Source organism: Perissodus microlepis, chromosome 1 (genome assembly GCF_051167445.1).
Source record: "Perissodus microlepis isolate ML-2025 ecotype Zambia chromosome 1, ASM5116744v1, whole genome shotgun sequence".
NCBI classification, from domain to species: domain Eukaryota; kingdom Metazoa; phylum Chordata; class Actinopteri; order Cichliformes; family Cichlidae; genus Perissodus; species Perissodus microlepis.
The window spans coordinates 20,304,209-20,321,170 of NC_140461.1; the positions used below are offsets into that span (position 1 = coordinate 20,304,209).

The 16,962-nt window shown below is 41.8% G+C and overlaps 1 protein-coding gene across 2 annotated transcripts in view; it reads left to right on the forward strand.

Annotated features, from left to right (window-relative positions):
- The window catches only part of sbf2 (SET binding factor 2), a 108,627-nt gene that overhangs the window by 57,165 nt on the left and 34,500 nt on the right, over nt 1-16,962 (forward strand). For both annotated transcript variants that reach the window (XM_084934449.1, XM_084934458.1), the window contains exons 16-17: nt 244-393; nt 6,567-6,635. In XM_084934449.1, the coding sequence (XP_084790575.1) occupies nt 244-393; nt 6,567-6,635 (219 nt within the window). The remainder of the gene's footprint in view (nt 1-243; nt 394-6,566; nt 6,636-16,962) is intronic.

A 16,962-nucleotide genomic window follows, 5' to 3' on the forward strand; every position in this document is an offset into this window, starting at 1 on the left:
TCTTTGCAAAACCATAATAAATCAGGAAAGAGCAAATAATTTTCATAGCACTGTAGGTGCTCCTGTAGTTGTAGTGAATGGCACTTTTGACAAATACTTTATAAAATGAAGGTTTCCTGTCTTCAGTTTTTTTAACAGTTTTAAATTACTAATAGTTTCCTGTGTCTTGTGCTAATTGACTTCTCTTCACAGGTCTGTTACTTCTTTCTAAAACCCTCTTTCCCTCTTTCTTCACTTTAACAGACGCTGCCGGCTGCACTGCGTGCGCTGAAAGGCAAGGCAGCCCGCCAATGTCTGACTGAGGAGCTCAGTCTCCATGTTCAGCAGAACCGCGCCATACTGGACCACCAACAGTTTGACTACATCATTCGTATGATGAACTGTGCCCTTCAGGTCAGTGACGTGACAGATAAACCTGCCAACATAAGTCACTGACTGTTACATCTGTACTGTAAACATGCACAGTAATATTCCATGCAGATAGGAAGAAGCAGTCAGCCTTAGAAAAGCCTGGATTTTTTCCCCCCCTGCAATGCGGGGGTCACGTTCTACAATCAGTCAACTAATCGAGAAATTTAAATACCTGAATTTTTGATAATCAATCAACTGTTTAAAGTTCAGAAATGTTGTAAAGTCTTTATTTGTTCCAGATTTGGGTTTTGGTCTGTTGCTTTTAACAAAAAAGTCAATTTAAACATCATCTTGGATTACGAGCTTTTCTGTTATTCTAAGAAAATCAATGGTGAATAAGTAAATAATGAATGAACTACACAAACCTGATGGCTTAGAGACTATGTAGCCGTGCTTCAGAATTTATAAAGCAATGCATTTTATCAAAACTTTATATGAATTAAAGGATTTTTTTCCTCCTTACAATGCAAGTCTGAAATTGTACTGAGACCCTCAGTGCTGTCGTCCAGAGTGCTTCCCCAAACTGTGAATGTCAAATTTACCGTGTTATTCCCACAAAAAATTGAGATTTATTTTAACAAAGCACTTTTTCTAAAGCTGATATACAGGAAAATGTTTTTCAGATCCATGTAAATATTTTAGTTCAGTATCACAAAGTAGACTTTATGAGTTTAAAAGATTAGCTGTAGAGAGTCAGATAGTAATGCTTGAGGTCTCACACAGGCTTAGGGACATGTTGGCGACCACTTAGTAAACCCTGGTCACGAGGGAAGAATGCATATTCCCCAATAGACTGCGATTGTTCAATGGATGTTGCTTGCAGTCGCTGTGAAATTGAATCGGTAAGACCCAGTCATGCAAGTTTGAAGACCGATAAGTGACCTTGCCTGCTGGTAACCTCCAGTCGCGTGTGCATCCCATCACTGTTTGGTGAGTGGTTGTTGGTAGTTTTAGCGTGAAATTGGTCGTAAAGACGTACACAGTGGTGCATCCAAAATGGCCTTGTGATTGTTTTGTTTCTAGCAGGTTGCAGTTGCTGGTTTTCATGGAAGATGCCATCCCGTCTGCAAACACTTGCAAAACACTCCAAGCCATGGTGAAACTATAAAAAAATGCTATGCAAACCGGAAAGTAGAACCTTCAAAGTAAAAGCTGTGATCAGGCACATCTACTTTGAAGCCATATAAAGTTTGCCTTTATTTGCAACAGTCTGGCCTTGTGTCATGAGACTTATGACCTATAAGACCTAACAATGCTTCTCATTGTTAATCGGATACTGTGTTTGTGTCTTCTTCGTGCCCTCCTGGTGGTTCAGCTCTTTGTCAAAGCAAGTACGTAGTGTGGGGTTCTTTTGCAGCTTATAAAAAGTCTGTAAAGCTTTACTCAAACGGAGCAGTTGGTCTTAATTGGTAGTTCCCCTTGTTTTATTAGTGTGAATAAACCCATCTGAGGGATTTTAAAAATGTTAGCAATAGTCAAAAAGTACAGCATTTATAGAGTGACTTGAGATTCCAGTCATTCCCCCCCAAATAACAGAAAACCAATTAATCCCACCATCTGCTGCTCTAGGGACGTGCAAAATGTGCACGTTGCTTCAGAGTTGTTCAAATGGAGTTTTGATGAATTTGGCCTTTCGAGAACGAAAAAAAGGGAAGAGAAAAGTAGTTTGTTGGCATTCAATTGGTGTTTGATTGTCTTCATTTTCAGGATCAGAGACTTTATCGCTGGTCTGCATTTACCAAGGCTTTATAAAACCAAAATCTCGTTTGCACAGCCTCTTTAGTTCAATTCTATCTCAAGTATAAATCAAACGCGTGCTTTCATGTTGTTACATGAAAGCTGGTGCGTCATTTGGTCTTCACCATCAGAACAAAATCTGCAAAACTGGGCTTAAAATTTTCTTTCACCCAAACTAATGAACCTGTTGAACAGGTATGTTCTAGGAAAATTAATAGGTCATCTGTATCTTTAGTGCTGTCTGCAATACAAGCAAGTAAACCTACATCCGTGTCGTGCTAATATTCACTATTTTCATTTGTTCTGCTCTTGTAAACTACATGTTAGACGTGAACATGTTTAAAAAGAATATAAACAAAACATGTTTGCTGAAATACTAGTAACCCAAAGGAGAAAGTAATAATTTCACAAATATAGACGTGGAGTACACTTTGATGAATTGCAACAAAGTATGTAATCAGCCTTTCCCTAAAAATTTTAGAATCATTTATTGTTTTTAAAGATTTTATTGTTTGTTTTTGGTCTTAAAGCCAGGTTGGCTTACAGCTCTCGGTCTTGTGTTCGTCTGGCATTTGTCTCACGTGATCTAAATATACATTTTAAGATGTGGGGCCAGTTATTACTTTTAAATTCTGCTCCGTCGCCTTTGTTTCAATACCCAACAAAACAAGGACCCCATAAAGATGTTACAGAGCGCGCCGCGGCCGGCCGGATTGTGTCTGTGTGTGCGTGTTCAAAGGTCCTTCAGAGCTTCACAAAGCCAAAGTGACCTATTCTGCAAAAAATGTTCATGCTTCTTGCGTGATGACAGCCACATGCCGCCTCAGTATTTCTGGCGCGTGTGTTGATCTGACACGTTGATTTGCAGTGACATCATCATTAAGAAACCACTTACAACATTTATCGTTAAACTGTCAACGGCTGTGTGACTTTTCTGTTTTCTGGTTACAATCAGAGTTTTCCTTTGAAAGAGTTAGCAGGAAGTGCTGAGTAGTGCGTGCGCCACAGAGTAGGCTAAAGGTTGAGGCGCTGGAATCAGATGAAACTGTACCTTGGAAGTATGTATTAACTAGCTTTTCTTTCTTTGGCTATCTCGTTAGGCGAGCTAACAATCTGTGAGTGTCTGTAAGAAATTTACAGTTGTGCATTTTTTCCTGTTTAAACATCTGTTGTTGGCCTTATCTCTGCTGTGTTTCTCTGCCATGAGTAATACCCCCCTTATTGAGGCATTTACGTTAATTGCTCATTTATATGAGTGTGCGTGCGCATGTGCATGCATGCGCTGGTCAATGCTCTAGCATTTAGAAGTAAAAGTTGCGCAAACCATGTGGGGGAACAAGCCCTGCTGTGGATGTGTCCTGGCATTCCAACCATTTCCTGTCTGATAGGATTATTAGCCTTCTGTGCTCTGCTCTCTCATGGCCTGCAGCGTCATGATGGTGCTCACGGACACGCTCCGAATGGAGGTTTACTGTGAGAGGGTGTCAGAGTCCGAGGTCTATGGGAAGAGATCGCCTCGGCGCAGAGTCCATGCGTCATTTATGATCCCGACCTCAAACGTGTGACATGGAAAAGTGTACAGTAATACATATTAAGCATAGATGTTGTTGTCGGGTGGAGGGTGAGCTCCATCTAACTGTCCTATATGGACTGCATGTTGCCACATCTGAGCTGATGAACCCTGATGTACCCTTTACCCTCACCCGTCCACCCACTCTAGCTTAATTTCTGCCCGCTGCACTTTAATCACTTTGAACATTTCCTTTAATAGTTATTAGTGATTACATTTGTACATTATTTAGCTCATAAATTAGTCTCTTGCTGTGAGAAAATGCCCTCTTGTCTGCCTTAGTGGTCTTAATGGACTGCCTTATGTAACTCACTGGTCACTGGGAATCTGTACTTAGTATCATTCCCATGTTCGGATAAATGTTTCTCAAGGATGTGCACCAGTGTGGCCAGGTAAACATCAGTGCTAATCGGATATCTTGCTTTCACTATGGAATTTCTGTTTATTGCTCATCCGGGTGACACAAATGTCAGCTAGGTTGCTTATTTTTGCCTAATTCCTTTTCCTATTCATAATTCCAGACGCAATTAACAGTAATAGGCTATGAGGCAGGCGCTGCTCTGTTTGCCCTCTGCTGTGAAAGTCTTATAAATGCATGCCGCAAGTGTCATCCCACAGCTTTCCTGGAAGGTGCTAACACAGGAAGTTAGTGTTTGCTCACATCCTACAGCGTTTTGTGTCACATGCTGACAGCCTCCTTGTGTTTGTCCAGTGCATACGTGTCTGAAACAGAATAGCGGTGTTAGTCATCCTCGCTGTTATAGCTCCAGCAGGCTAAAGAATGAGGGAAAAAGGTTAGACACATAGTAAATAATGGAAGGAAATGGAGGCTGCAGGGTGTCCGTGCAAACAGCAACGTCTTCTTCTCCCTCTATTCTTGAAAACCCAAATAACATATGTTAAGGACGAGTTCCCCACCATGAACCATATGGACGCTGTGAGAATGACTGAGTGCTTAATGCAGTACCTTTTTGTCAAGTGTTTGATGGACTACAAGCACTCATTCAGTCTAATCTGCTGGAGATTTCACTGCTATCTCTTCACTTTGTTACTCGACCTCAAAAGCTTTTGAGCTGTCACTTATCTTCTCTGTCTGCTCACAGGAGATTAAGGTGGAGGTTAAGTGTGGCTTAAGTGAAGCCGATTAAGTCTTCTTTATATGAAAGGTGATATGGTGAAGTATCTAAACCCCTCCCCTTTCCCACCTCCAGCCATTCTTGGACCATTTTGGTTAAAAAGGCTCCGGTCAACGCTAAATTTCTGTTTTTTTTTCCTTGGAAGAGTACTCATTTGTAAAATAGTCACACTCTTCTGCCTGTGCATTTCCACTTGTTGTTCTATTTTGTCTGGGGTCCATGAACTCCAGTGACCTGCAGCTTTGTCAAGGATGCTGGGTAAACAATGCTTTGGTGCCGCTCCAGTAAGCTGGAACATTTTACCACAGCCCCAATGACTGCAAAGAAGAAGAAAAAAACTAGCAACAAGAAAATTAAAGCAGAAACTGTGTTGCTTTGTCGACGGGGGGGCACTGGCTTTCATGTGTTTTGCATTTTCTCCCCTTTGTACATTCTTGCCTGTGCGCATTTTCAGGAGTGGCGGTAAGAGGGCCCCCCATTACAGACCGCTATCAGAAAGTGGAGCATTCCTCCGCCTATCTCCCTCTCCAAAATGAAGCACTCTGATAGTATGTTGTTTTTGAAGAACACAGTCATGGTTTTAAGAGTCTCATTTTCACGTGACGTTGGTCCAAAACCAATACATTAAATATGAAAACATTTGTCATACAGGTTTTTTTTTGGGTTTTTTTTTTTAATGACTCGGGGTTATCCAGTGCGGCACAAGGTCAGAATCAGTGCTGTTGTTTGTACATGGTCATAAATCAAGTTTCCTCTGACTGTTTTCATTTGCAGAGTTCAACGAATATATCCCAACAAAGCTTACTGCACATAAGTACCAATTTCCTGTGGGTGAAGCACTTTTGAGTCCAACTCGACTCTTTTTCTTTTGTTCCCCATTGTTTTCTATGGTCTGTGTAAGAAAAGTTTAGTTTGGGCCCCTAAGCGCCTCCCACCTTCAGCCTCCCGTGTAGTGATTTTTGTCTTGATGCCATCCTTTTAAAAGCGCTGTTAAGCACCGCCTCTCTGACCTGAAACATTCTCAGATACAGAGACTCATTGGAATGGTGTGTAAATGTCAAAGAGGGAATATTTTCAACCAATCCCTTTTGAAATTTAAAAAAACACCTATAAAAAAAAGAAAATTGAATTTGTTTTCTGGCTGGTCGTGGATTCTTGATTAATGGTTGCAGCGTTTTGTGGCCAAAATAACTGCACTTTACGCAACATTTTGTGATTATTATTTTTTTAATTAGCCTTGTATGGCAGTCTAGCTGAATCAATATCAATAAATTGAAGACTGGGACACACTGAAAGTCGTGTCAAGGCAGGAATTATATAAGAAGATTGAAAGCATATGTCATAACGATGCAAAAGAGCAGAGTGAGGGGATTTGGCAGGCCTAGTTTTGAGCTTTGCCCTGACATTTAACAGAACAGTGTCTTTATGTAACAGGACGTTAGAAATGCTGAAGATGGATTCTTTGCCACCCAAAGTTCTCCCAAAGTCACATTTCTGCATTGCTAATTTGTAGCTGTTGATCAGCAGAGCCCTCAAAGACCATGTTTCTGCTGTTGTCGTGCAATTTAAAATTGTGTTGACATCATAAAATATTTTCCCACAAAGTTATCAAACCTGATGATAGTAGGGTTGAAAAGATGTTCTCTCTGAGTTTCACACCATGCTTTGTTTCCTGCTCTGTTCTCACTTCTCTCTTACTTTTCACCCCGCAGGACTGCTCCACCTCTGAGGAGTTCACGGTGGCTGCTGCACTGCTGCCCCTGTCAACAGCATTTTACAGGGTAAGGAAATAATAATTCTATCAAAGCATAGAAGTGTGTGCCTTGAATGTAAATCTTTTGCTCCACCTGTTTTCTCAATGTCATCTATATCATCTAAGGCAGGGGTGGGCAACTCCAGGCCTCGAGGGCCGGTGTCCCTGCAGGTTTTAGATGTGTCCTTGAACCAACACAGCTGATTTAAATGGCTAAATTAGCTCCTGCAGTTCTCCAGAGGCCTGGTAACGAACTAATCATGTGATTCAGGTGTGTTGACCCAAGGTGAGATCTAAAACCTGCAGGACACCGGCCCTCGGGGCCTGGAATTGCCCACCCCTGGTCTAAGGGATCAGTTTAACTTTTTTATGTGAAAAAGAAAGTTTCCCCAGGCTTTCTGCGGTCCTGTGAAGAACTAGGCAAACCTTTGATGCTTCGATAAGAATTAATATAGTAAGTAAGCTGCATTCAAGCCTCATATCACCAAGCACGATGCAAAGTGTTGGATGCAGTGGTGTAAAGCACCCCACCGCTGGAATCTAGGGCAGTGAGATGTGATCTCTGGAGTGACGAATGAACAGTTTGGGGATGGCCCCTTCCTGTTTCAACATGACTTGGCACTAATACACAAAGCAAGATTCATAAATGGATGAGTGAGTTTGGTGTCGAAGAACTTGAATGGCCTGCACAGAACCCTGACCTCAACCCGATAGAACAATTTTGGGATGAATTAATGGAGACCAGGCCTTCTCGTTGAACATCGGCATCTTACCTCACAAGTGCACTTCTGGAAGAATCGTCAAAAATGACCATAAGCGCAGTCCTAAACCTTGTAGAAAGCCTTCTCAGAAGAGTTGAAGCTAGTATAGCTGCAAAGCGAGGGCCAATATCATATTAAAGATCATAAGATTATATTAAGAATGGCATGTCACTTGAATTCATAAGCTTGTGAAGGCAGAAGAAAAAATACTGTTGACAATATTGTGTAGCAGCGCGACTTAGGTTTACAAAAGTGCATCTGAAGAAACCACAAGATCTCTGGAACAATGTCCTTTGGACAGTTAGACCAAAATGGAGAAATCCATCATATCAGCAGAAACACCTGACCACCTACCCACTGCTAACCACGGTGGTGGAGGGGTGATTTGATTTGATTATTTGGGCTTGTTTTGCAACCACGTTGAAAGCTATTGTTGCTAAAGGTGGTTTTACAATATAATCTATCAAGGAGTGTGCTTAGGTTTTCACATGACTGCATTGATACCTGTGAACTTTATTTTTCCACACAGCTGTATGCAAATATTCACTTACCCCCTGTGGTTTCTAGCCATGCATATACTCTAGTTTAATAAGTGAAACTACTGTCTCTAAATATTTAAAACAATCTTAGATAAATTATTGATTTGAGCTTATCAGCGCATTGACAGATGGTACTGGACTGGACTCTTTTAAACCTGTCAGCCTAAACATGTTAAATATGTTGCTCCTAAATCTCATCAAACTGAACCTGCAAGCATTGACTCCTGTTGAACAGATCAGCTCTGGGGATTACATTAAACTGGGCAGTTTCTGTCAGTATTTTGGACCATCACTGTCTGTAATTCCACTTTGGAGGTCTTGTGAATTTCTCTGTGTTTTGGTTTCTTGCTGGCTGTTGTGAATTGTAGATGGGCTTGTGTGCACAGCTGGTTTAAGGAACTGAACTGTTAACCATTTCCCTTGTCTTCGCCCTGCCCTAACTGCCACCGCAAGTGTGATAATGCATAAACAGTGAAGTGCAGTAACAGCGGATTTCGACTAATAAAATGCAGATATATCAGCTTTGTCTTAGTTTTATTGAAGATATTTGGGTAGCGAGATGCATGTCAGTCAAAATGTAACCACAAGCTGGATACAGCGTCTGTTACATGCTTGTCCATGTCAGTAAACTTTCTTTTTTCCCATGACCCACACCACACACCTCTCAATCATCAATTATACTGGCAGCCCAAGAGTTTCAAGTGGTAGTTGACCTTAACTTAACATTGCCTTCACAATAGAGAAGTTTCTACACAGGGAATAACCAGAGAAAGAACTGCTTACTTGACTTTTCGACCCCTGCTAGAAGCACACAGTATTTTAAAGCCAGCCGTGGCCTTTGGTTTCCAAATCATCTAATCAGCCACAACTATGTCCTTGCAGCTTACTTGTTGCTATAGGAACAGACACAACTGTCCACACTGGCTTTTTGTTGGATACCAGTGCCGTACCCTGATGGGCTGGACTGGGAACTGGCCTGCTCTGTGCCACCACATGACTTATTCAGTTCACATGCCACAGGCTGATGTAACTTTGTTTGATATTTGTTGTTTTTCTCGTTTCTCTTCAAACCCACCAGGACTGAAACTTCATCATTTTCTCTCAGAGTCTCTCATGTAAAATTACTTCTCGTTACCAAGTGGTTTCTGTCTCAACTATGTTAGCTGATCATAAGTCACAGTTACCACACACTGCAGCGATTTCCTCCCTTTTTAGGTTAAAAATAATGCCTTTTGTGGCACAGACAGCTTGTTAGAAGTAAAGACATTTAGAGAAAGCCATTTTTCTTTGTTGTTTACAGATGATTGGAATTAATGACAGCACTGAGCTGTGTTTCGTCCAAAGGGGGAAAAGTAAAGTGAGGTCACGAAGGAATCTGCCAAAAATGTCTGTAATCTCTGGTTTAATAAAACAAGGATCATGCAGTGGAAATGTGAGAAAAACAAAGCGTGGTAATGGAGCATGGCAGCAGCTGTCATTTTGGGTGGGGACTGTGAGGCATGCATGATCTGATATCTCACAATTGATTTCCATACCCTGTTTCACATGTTTCTGTACATGTTTAATATTTTTTTATTCATTATTTCCACATTTGTGTATGCAGCTAAGAAAAATCTTGTATCAAAAAGTATTTTTGATACCGATACCTAATATCGGATCGGTCCATCTCTAATATAGTGTAGGGTTGGGTGATATGTAAAAAATTTCCAACTGACAATCGTCAGTCCAATAATCGACGATGGGCGATATATTTGCGCATGCACAGACCTTTTGATGGGCGGAGCAATGTAATCATGCACGGACTGATTTGCACGTTTACAACACAGAAGAAGTCCAAACATGGACAAACTAATTTCCATAAAAAACATTAGGGCTGTCAGCGTTAATGCGGTCATCACAATTAATGCGATTAAAATTTTTAACACAATCAACCCATCTGAGGCGCAGAATGAACGAACTTTGGACAAACTGCCCGAAATACGTTGATAGAGACATTTCAGGGATTTTGACTCAGTCTGCGCTCCAGATGGGTTAATTGTTAATCGGTGATGACGGCGCGTTAACGCTGACAGCACTAAAAAAAATATAAAGTCGCCAATTTGGGATGAAAGAGGCAAACTTAAGGATGTAACCAAAGTGGTGTGCCGCTTGTGCAGACGTATAGTTCGAGTAAAGTACTCAAACAAGACTAACTTGCATGAGCACGTACGTGTCCACCATCCGGCTGAGTATGCTAGGCTATCACCAGAGTCTGCAGGTCCATCAACAAGCATTTGGGCGCATTCTGAGGATGGTGCATTTGCTCGCAGATGAAAGAGAGTGCTGTTAAAACAGCGCTATTATTTTTTTCTGTTGACTGCTTCTATTAGCTCCATCATTATTAGCAAGCTTACTCATGGGCAAATAAATAAATAAATTGTCCTTGTAAAAACGATAGTCGATATATATTCGTCACCCAACCCTCATATAGTGCCAATCTAAACTCAACCCTACACAATCTTAGAAAGACATGATGTAGGAGTTTTGATAGATGCTCTTACTTTGCTTTCACATAAAGACACTGTGGCATGCCAAAGCTGTAAATCATGTGGATGTAGTAATTAAACTGTTACTAATATTACTACAGTGACTGCTCAAAATGTCTTGTGTGAAAAAGGCTACTGTCTCCTTCCTCCTGATGTTTTCCTTCCTTTAGTCACGTTTTTTTTGTTTAGTGTTGTGTTTGCCTGAAGAGCCCCTGGACATATTTGGCCGGATTAGCTTAAAATACCTTTTCTTATGATAGCATCACACAGTTGCTGCAGGTTTCTCGGCTCCACATTCATGACGTGAATCTCCCGTTCCACCACATCCCAGGGGTGCTCTTTTGGATAGAGATCTGGTGACGGTGGAGGTTATTTGACTACAGTGAACTCATTGTTATGTTCAAGGAACCAGTTTGAAATAATTTGATCTTCGTGACATGGTCCATTTTCCTACTGGAAGCAGCCATCAGGAGGTGGACATGGTCAGCAACAATACTCAGGTAGCTTGTGGTAAACAATGCTCAGTTGGTACTAAAGCAGGCGTCGGCAGCCTTCAACATCAAAGGAGCCTTTATAGAAACACAAACGGAGGACCGATGTAATGGGAGAGAATAAATTAATATATATAGTATATGTACTAATGCGGTTATGGTTAACCCTAATTATAACCCATGGCTCACCAGCCACAGGTTGCCAACCTCTGAATTAAGGAGACCAAAGTATGCCAAGAAAATATCCCCCACACCATTACACCATGACAAAGGCCTGCAGTGTTGATACAAAGCAGGATGGATGTTGTGTGTCATATTGTTTACACCAAATTCTGACCCTATCATTCAGATGATGCAGCGAAAATCAAGACCAGACCTGGCTCTCTTGTCCAATTTTGGTGAGCCAGTGGAGCCTCCGTTTATTGTTCAGGCTCGCTGCGGACGTCTGCTGCTGTAGTCCATCTGCTTCGAGGTTCAACACGTTGTGCATTGATGATTGATGATGCTCCTTTGCATACCTTAGTTATAACCAGTGATCATTTGAGTTGCTGTTGCTTTTCTGTCAGGTCGAAGCAGTCTGACCTCTAGCATCAACAAGACATTTTCACAAAAAGACTGACCGTGCCGCCCACTGAAGCTCTTTTTCAGACCATCCGCTGTAAATGCTAGTGATGGTTGCATTGAATGTTTAAAAATCCAGGAGTCTGTGAAATACTCAGACTAACCTGTCTGGGCAGGCTGTTGCTTCCAGCTGTTTCTAGAAGGCTTTTGTCTTAGTTCATTACATAAGTGCACCATCAGAAAGCAGCAAAGTCTATCCATAAGCATCTCCAACACAAAAATAAATCAAATGACATTGTAGTCCTCACTTCAGATAGGTGAGGTCTCACAGTTTAATCATTCCTTGATCCGTTGACTGAATATTTTCAAAATTGTGTAAAGATGTGTTCCTGTTTTTCAGAACCCATAGAACAACAAGAGCATGTCATTTATCTTGTCCTGAGTAATACTGCTTTAGTAAGCCTTCTGCAGGACTTTCCATAATTGTGTAATAAAGCTGTGATGAATCTAAACAGCTCACCTAAAAGGCACCTATTGTATAAATGAGAGGCTTTAGTCCCAATAAACCACACATTTAAATGGTAAATGGCCTGTATTTGTATAGCGCTTTTCTAGTCCCTAAGGACCCCAAAGCGCTTTACACATCCAGTCATCCACCCATTCACACACTGGTGATGGCAAGCTACATTGTAGCCACAGCCACCCTGGGGCGCACTGACAGAGGCGAGGCTGCCGGACACTGGCGCCACCAGGCCCTCTGACCACCACCAGTAGGCAACGGGTGAAGTGTCTTGCCCAAGGACACAACGACCGAGACTGTCCAAGCCGGGGCTCGAACCGGCAACCTTCCGATTACAAGGCGAACTCCCAACTCTTGAGCCACGATCGCCCATTTAGATGAAGGACCTTCACTTGGACTGCCGTAATCTCATAATCCCGCATGAGAACCACACTGGAGACGAAGTTTGATTTGTTGCAATAAAGTGTAACAGTCCAGTACCATTGTTGCATGAGAATAGGTTTTCCAAGTTTTCAAATAATTTCCACTGTAACAGTCTTGAAAGAGTCTCCTAAGCAGGAATTTTTGCAATTTTGATATAAAATGATTCAAAGATAAATGAGTTTCTATTTTTTGTTTTCATTTAAGTCAGAGTCTAAGCACACTTTAATCAATGATGCAGATTTCTCACTGTGGGGAAAAAACTTTTCCTTTTGCACTACAAGCCAAACTTTGGGTAAAAATTATCCTTCCTCTGTTCAGACAGTGCACTTTAAAGACTGTTAGTTCAAGGTTAGGAGTCAGACATTGGTCAAGTTCCTGTTTGATATTCTTGGCCAGACTTTGGCAGGCTCACAGTGTGTTCATGCTTACAGTGGCACTGTCCCCACGGCCCTCGAGTCTCCAGGTCGGGTAATGTGGGAAGCTTTCTCTCTCTCGCGCGCTCTCTCTCTCTCCCCCCCCCCCCCCCCCCCCTCCCCTCTCTCACTCTCTCAGCTCATGTCCTTGAAGCTGCTGGATAGAGACCGTGTTTATTCTTATGGCTGGCCATATAATTCACACTAAAACCCTATGCTATTGACCCAAATTCTCTATTAAGTTGTTTTGCTTTCCCCTCAGCTTATCCCTCCCCTGAATGTTTTGCTCACACTAAAACAGTGTAAATATTACAGAATGTCTAGTCTAAATCATGCATGTCATTTGGCCTGTGCAGGTAAATTTTATTTAAATGCCTCACAGCCTTTGGACAGCGGCCCATTTGTTAAAGGCGAGGTCTTCTCTTATGCATTGTCTAGTGAGACGTGGGTTTATCAGGAGATGAACGGGTGTCATTGATGCATGGAAGTGTTATTCTGCCCTTTTACTGCCCCACCTGATCCCTTTCTCCTGACATTTGAATGTGTCGCCAGATTAAATGCCTCCGCGTGGGGGAAAATGCAGATTGAATGCAGCAGCCGTTTGAAAACCCAAACACAAGACTGGATGACTTGCACAACAAGAGCACTTGACTGTTAACTTTCATCCAGAGTTTATGCCTGGAGGCATTTGGCAGCTCGTTCTGTCAAACTGCTCTCCACTTTGTCCCCACAAGGAAGATGACGTACTCGGTGACCCCTGACTATCTCCAAAATGCCTCACCGTATCTGTGTTTTCATTTTTCTTTTGGAACATTTATGTTACTTGTACTTTGTGTTTTTGCACAGTTGTGGATGCCACGATAGGCATGTTTATTAGTATGACTGTCGGCATGTGTTTCTTTGTTTGTTTGACTTGAATACGCTATTTGAAGGCAGGCTTTTAGACGCTTCACGACTTTAGTAGCTCTCCTCGCAATGCGTGCACTCGTGCAAGAATTGCAAAAGTCGGAGATGGATTGTGTTCAGGTCAAGCGTGCATTCTCACTCAAGGCTGCTCCAGAAATGATGATTGTTTTTATATCAACAGTTCAGGAATGCTATGAATTCTTCCAAAGCGCGTAAATAATGTTGCTGCCCCGAAGCTGACGACGTATCAGATATCGCGGTCTGCGTGCAAGTGCGTCCTCCCTTCAGCGACAACATTCACCATCTCAGAGACAGCGGACATGCATAACGCTGCATGGCTGAGGCGGTTATCAATCATATTATGAACCTCTGGATAAAATCAGAGTTTAAAGTGGGATTCTAAATCCTGATAGCCTAATTACTCTGACTTGTGCACGGCTTTTTCTCCTTTCTGTCTCCCCTTGTGTTTTTTTGTTTTGTTTTTTTCAGCTTGTTTTTACCAAGCCCTGCATTCCTCCTCTTCACTGATCACACAGCCAGATGGGGCTAATAGTGGTATACTCCCTCCTTCCCTTCATCTTTGCTTCCTTCTATTCTTTCCTCCTCCCTTTCCTTTCTTTTCTCCTTCCCTTTTCCCTTCCTCCTTGCACATCTGTCTGGTGCTTTACAAATGAGTAAGAGCCAACCTGGGTCGAAATGACCTAAAAAACTCCTGATAAGTCAAGAAAGTACAGCCACTAACAAATCGCACACACTCGGACCCTCCTACACAAACTACACACTCCCTCGCAGCATCTCTTGCAAGACACTGACAAAGGCTAGCACAGTACCATCTAGGGGGCTGCTATTCTGTTCTTATTTGTCAATATTTATTTATAGCTGTGATCAATTTAGCTCCATCCCTCCACTCCTACTGAGTTTGAGCAGGTCTGTTAGCTTCAGTTTATCTTTATCATTTTATCCAGTGCGCCTAAGGATTATTTCCATATTTATATTAAGGGAGTGCGCTTGGTGCTTCTGCCGGTACGAGTCTTTAATCATTTCCTGCACTGCGGAAACAGTTTATCTACACATGTTCTCATAATGACATCCTAATGTTGTCTACAAGTATGTCTTCCGGCAGCTTGCATTTAAGCGTCAGGTGAAATCTGTGTCTAGTACGAGTGGTTTAAATGGAAGGAGAGGTAAACTGTGTGTCATAGTGCTGAGGCATCATTTAGGAACAGTTGATGGCAAGGCCCTGCAGGAGGAGCTGTTACAAATGGAAAATACTTTGTTTTTCTCATGAAAAACTCAACATTATTTCTATAGTAGTATTCTGACCAACATATTGGGCTTGCCACCACGTATACATTCACCATCCATTCATTATACTTGCTTCAAGGATTGGACCCCCTTTTGCCTTCAGAACAGAGAGTTTGGTCCATATTAAACTGTTTGACAGCATCAAACATTTGCTGAAGATTTGTCAACTGCACATCCATGATGTGAATCTCCTGTTCCACCCCAGTCCAAAGTCACTCTATTGGAGTACAGTGTCATGTTCAGGAAATTAGTTTGAGATCATTTGAACTTTGTGGCATCACAAGATGGTACGCTGTGGTCATAAAGGGATGGATAAGTGTGGCAAGAAAATATACCTGACAACATGACACCAGCAGAAGCCTTAAACCATTGTTTACGTCCATAAACAAGCCTGGTTCTGCCGGAAGTTTCTTCCTGTTAAAAGAGAGGTTTTTTTTCCCACTGTCGCCAAGGTGATTGCTCATAGGGGGGGTCATATGATTGTTGAGGTTTTCTCCGTATGTATTATTGTAGGGTCTACCTTACAATATAAAGCGCCTTGAGGTGACTGTTGTTGTGATTTGGCACTGTATAAATAAAATTGAATTGAACTGAATAACATGCCATGTACCAGCAGAAATTGAGTCTCATCAGACATTAATCTTCTGTTTTGGTAGCCTCAGTTTCCCGTTCTTAGGTGATGGTGCATTGGTTTTATACTTCTGTTGCCCGTCTGCTTGTTGTTCATTCAGAGATGCTCTTACCTTAGTTTTAACAGGTGAATTACTTGAAGTTACTCTTGTGTTTCTGTCAGCTCGAGGCAGTCTGACCTCAAGCTGGCAGACTGACTCCAGACATTTACTAGTAAACACTAGTGATAGTTGTGTGGGAAATTCTCAGTTCATCAGCAGTTCAGCAAAGTCATTTAATTCACCTTTGTGCCCATTTCTGATCCTCCATCTGAACCTCAGCATGTCGTCTTGACCATGCCTACAGGCCTCAGTGTTTATTTTTATGCCATGTGATTGACTCATTTAGATATTTGAGTTAACAGCAGTTGAACAGGTGGAATGACGTGGTCAGTGAGTGTATATCTTAATATCATATCAGTTCTTCATTGCATGGTATATCCTGCCTCTTTAATCTCTGGGGCTGAAGGTACCTGTGGAGACACAAAGAAATGCCCCAACCAGTGCAGGATCTGCACTACCACTGCAGAGCTGCACTATATAACTGCAGTATTCGTGGTTTGAGTCAATGTAAAATGATGCACCTAAAACATTAAATAAAGGGTAAAAAGCTACAACAAAAACAGCTGACCTTTAGTAACCTACACTGTTATTTCACATTCTTTTTCTAAATTGTGATCATTTGAATCTGTCTTGGCCTCTGTCATCAGCCAGCAGGATGTTATTGCTTCTTATTTTAAACACCTTGAAAACTCATGAAAATCTGCTGCGCTCAGCAGAGTCATGTTTCCCGAAAAAGCGGTTTCATTTGGGTAATCTAATATTAGGAGACAAGCGGAGGAGGGCTCGGCTTCGGTTGTGTGTCAACATGTCAGAATGATTCTTTCTTTCAAGAGGTTTAACCTACACATTTTTTTTTAAACAGTAAGACATACCTGCCAGCTCTTCTTCAATTACATGTGTTATTAAGGCGGAAAACCACATTTGTCTGAATTATGAAGAAAAACCGCTGACCTGTTAACACCCATAAACCGCTAACAAGACACAGCTCCAGAAAGACTTGCGTTATCAGTGCTATGTGCTTGCAGCTGCGGGCATTAGCTCCCAGCTCTCCTGGCTTCTGGCTTCTGGCCCATTTCACTGGGAATAAAACTGTTTTGGTTCTGTCTGTTATAATTACCATAACCCCCACCTCCAAAGTTCTCATCCTTCAAAGGCAAACTATAAAGTGATAATAGAAACC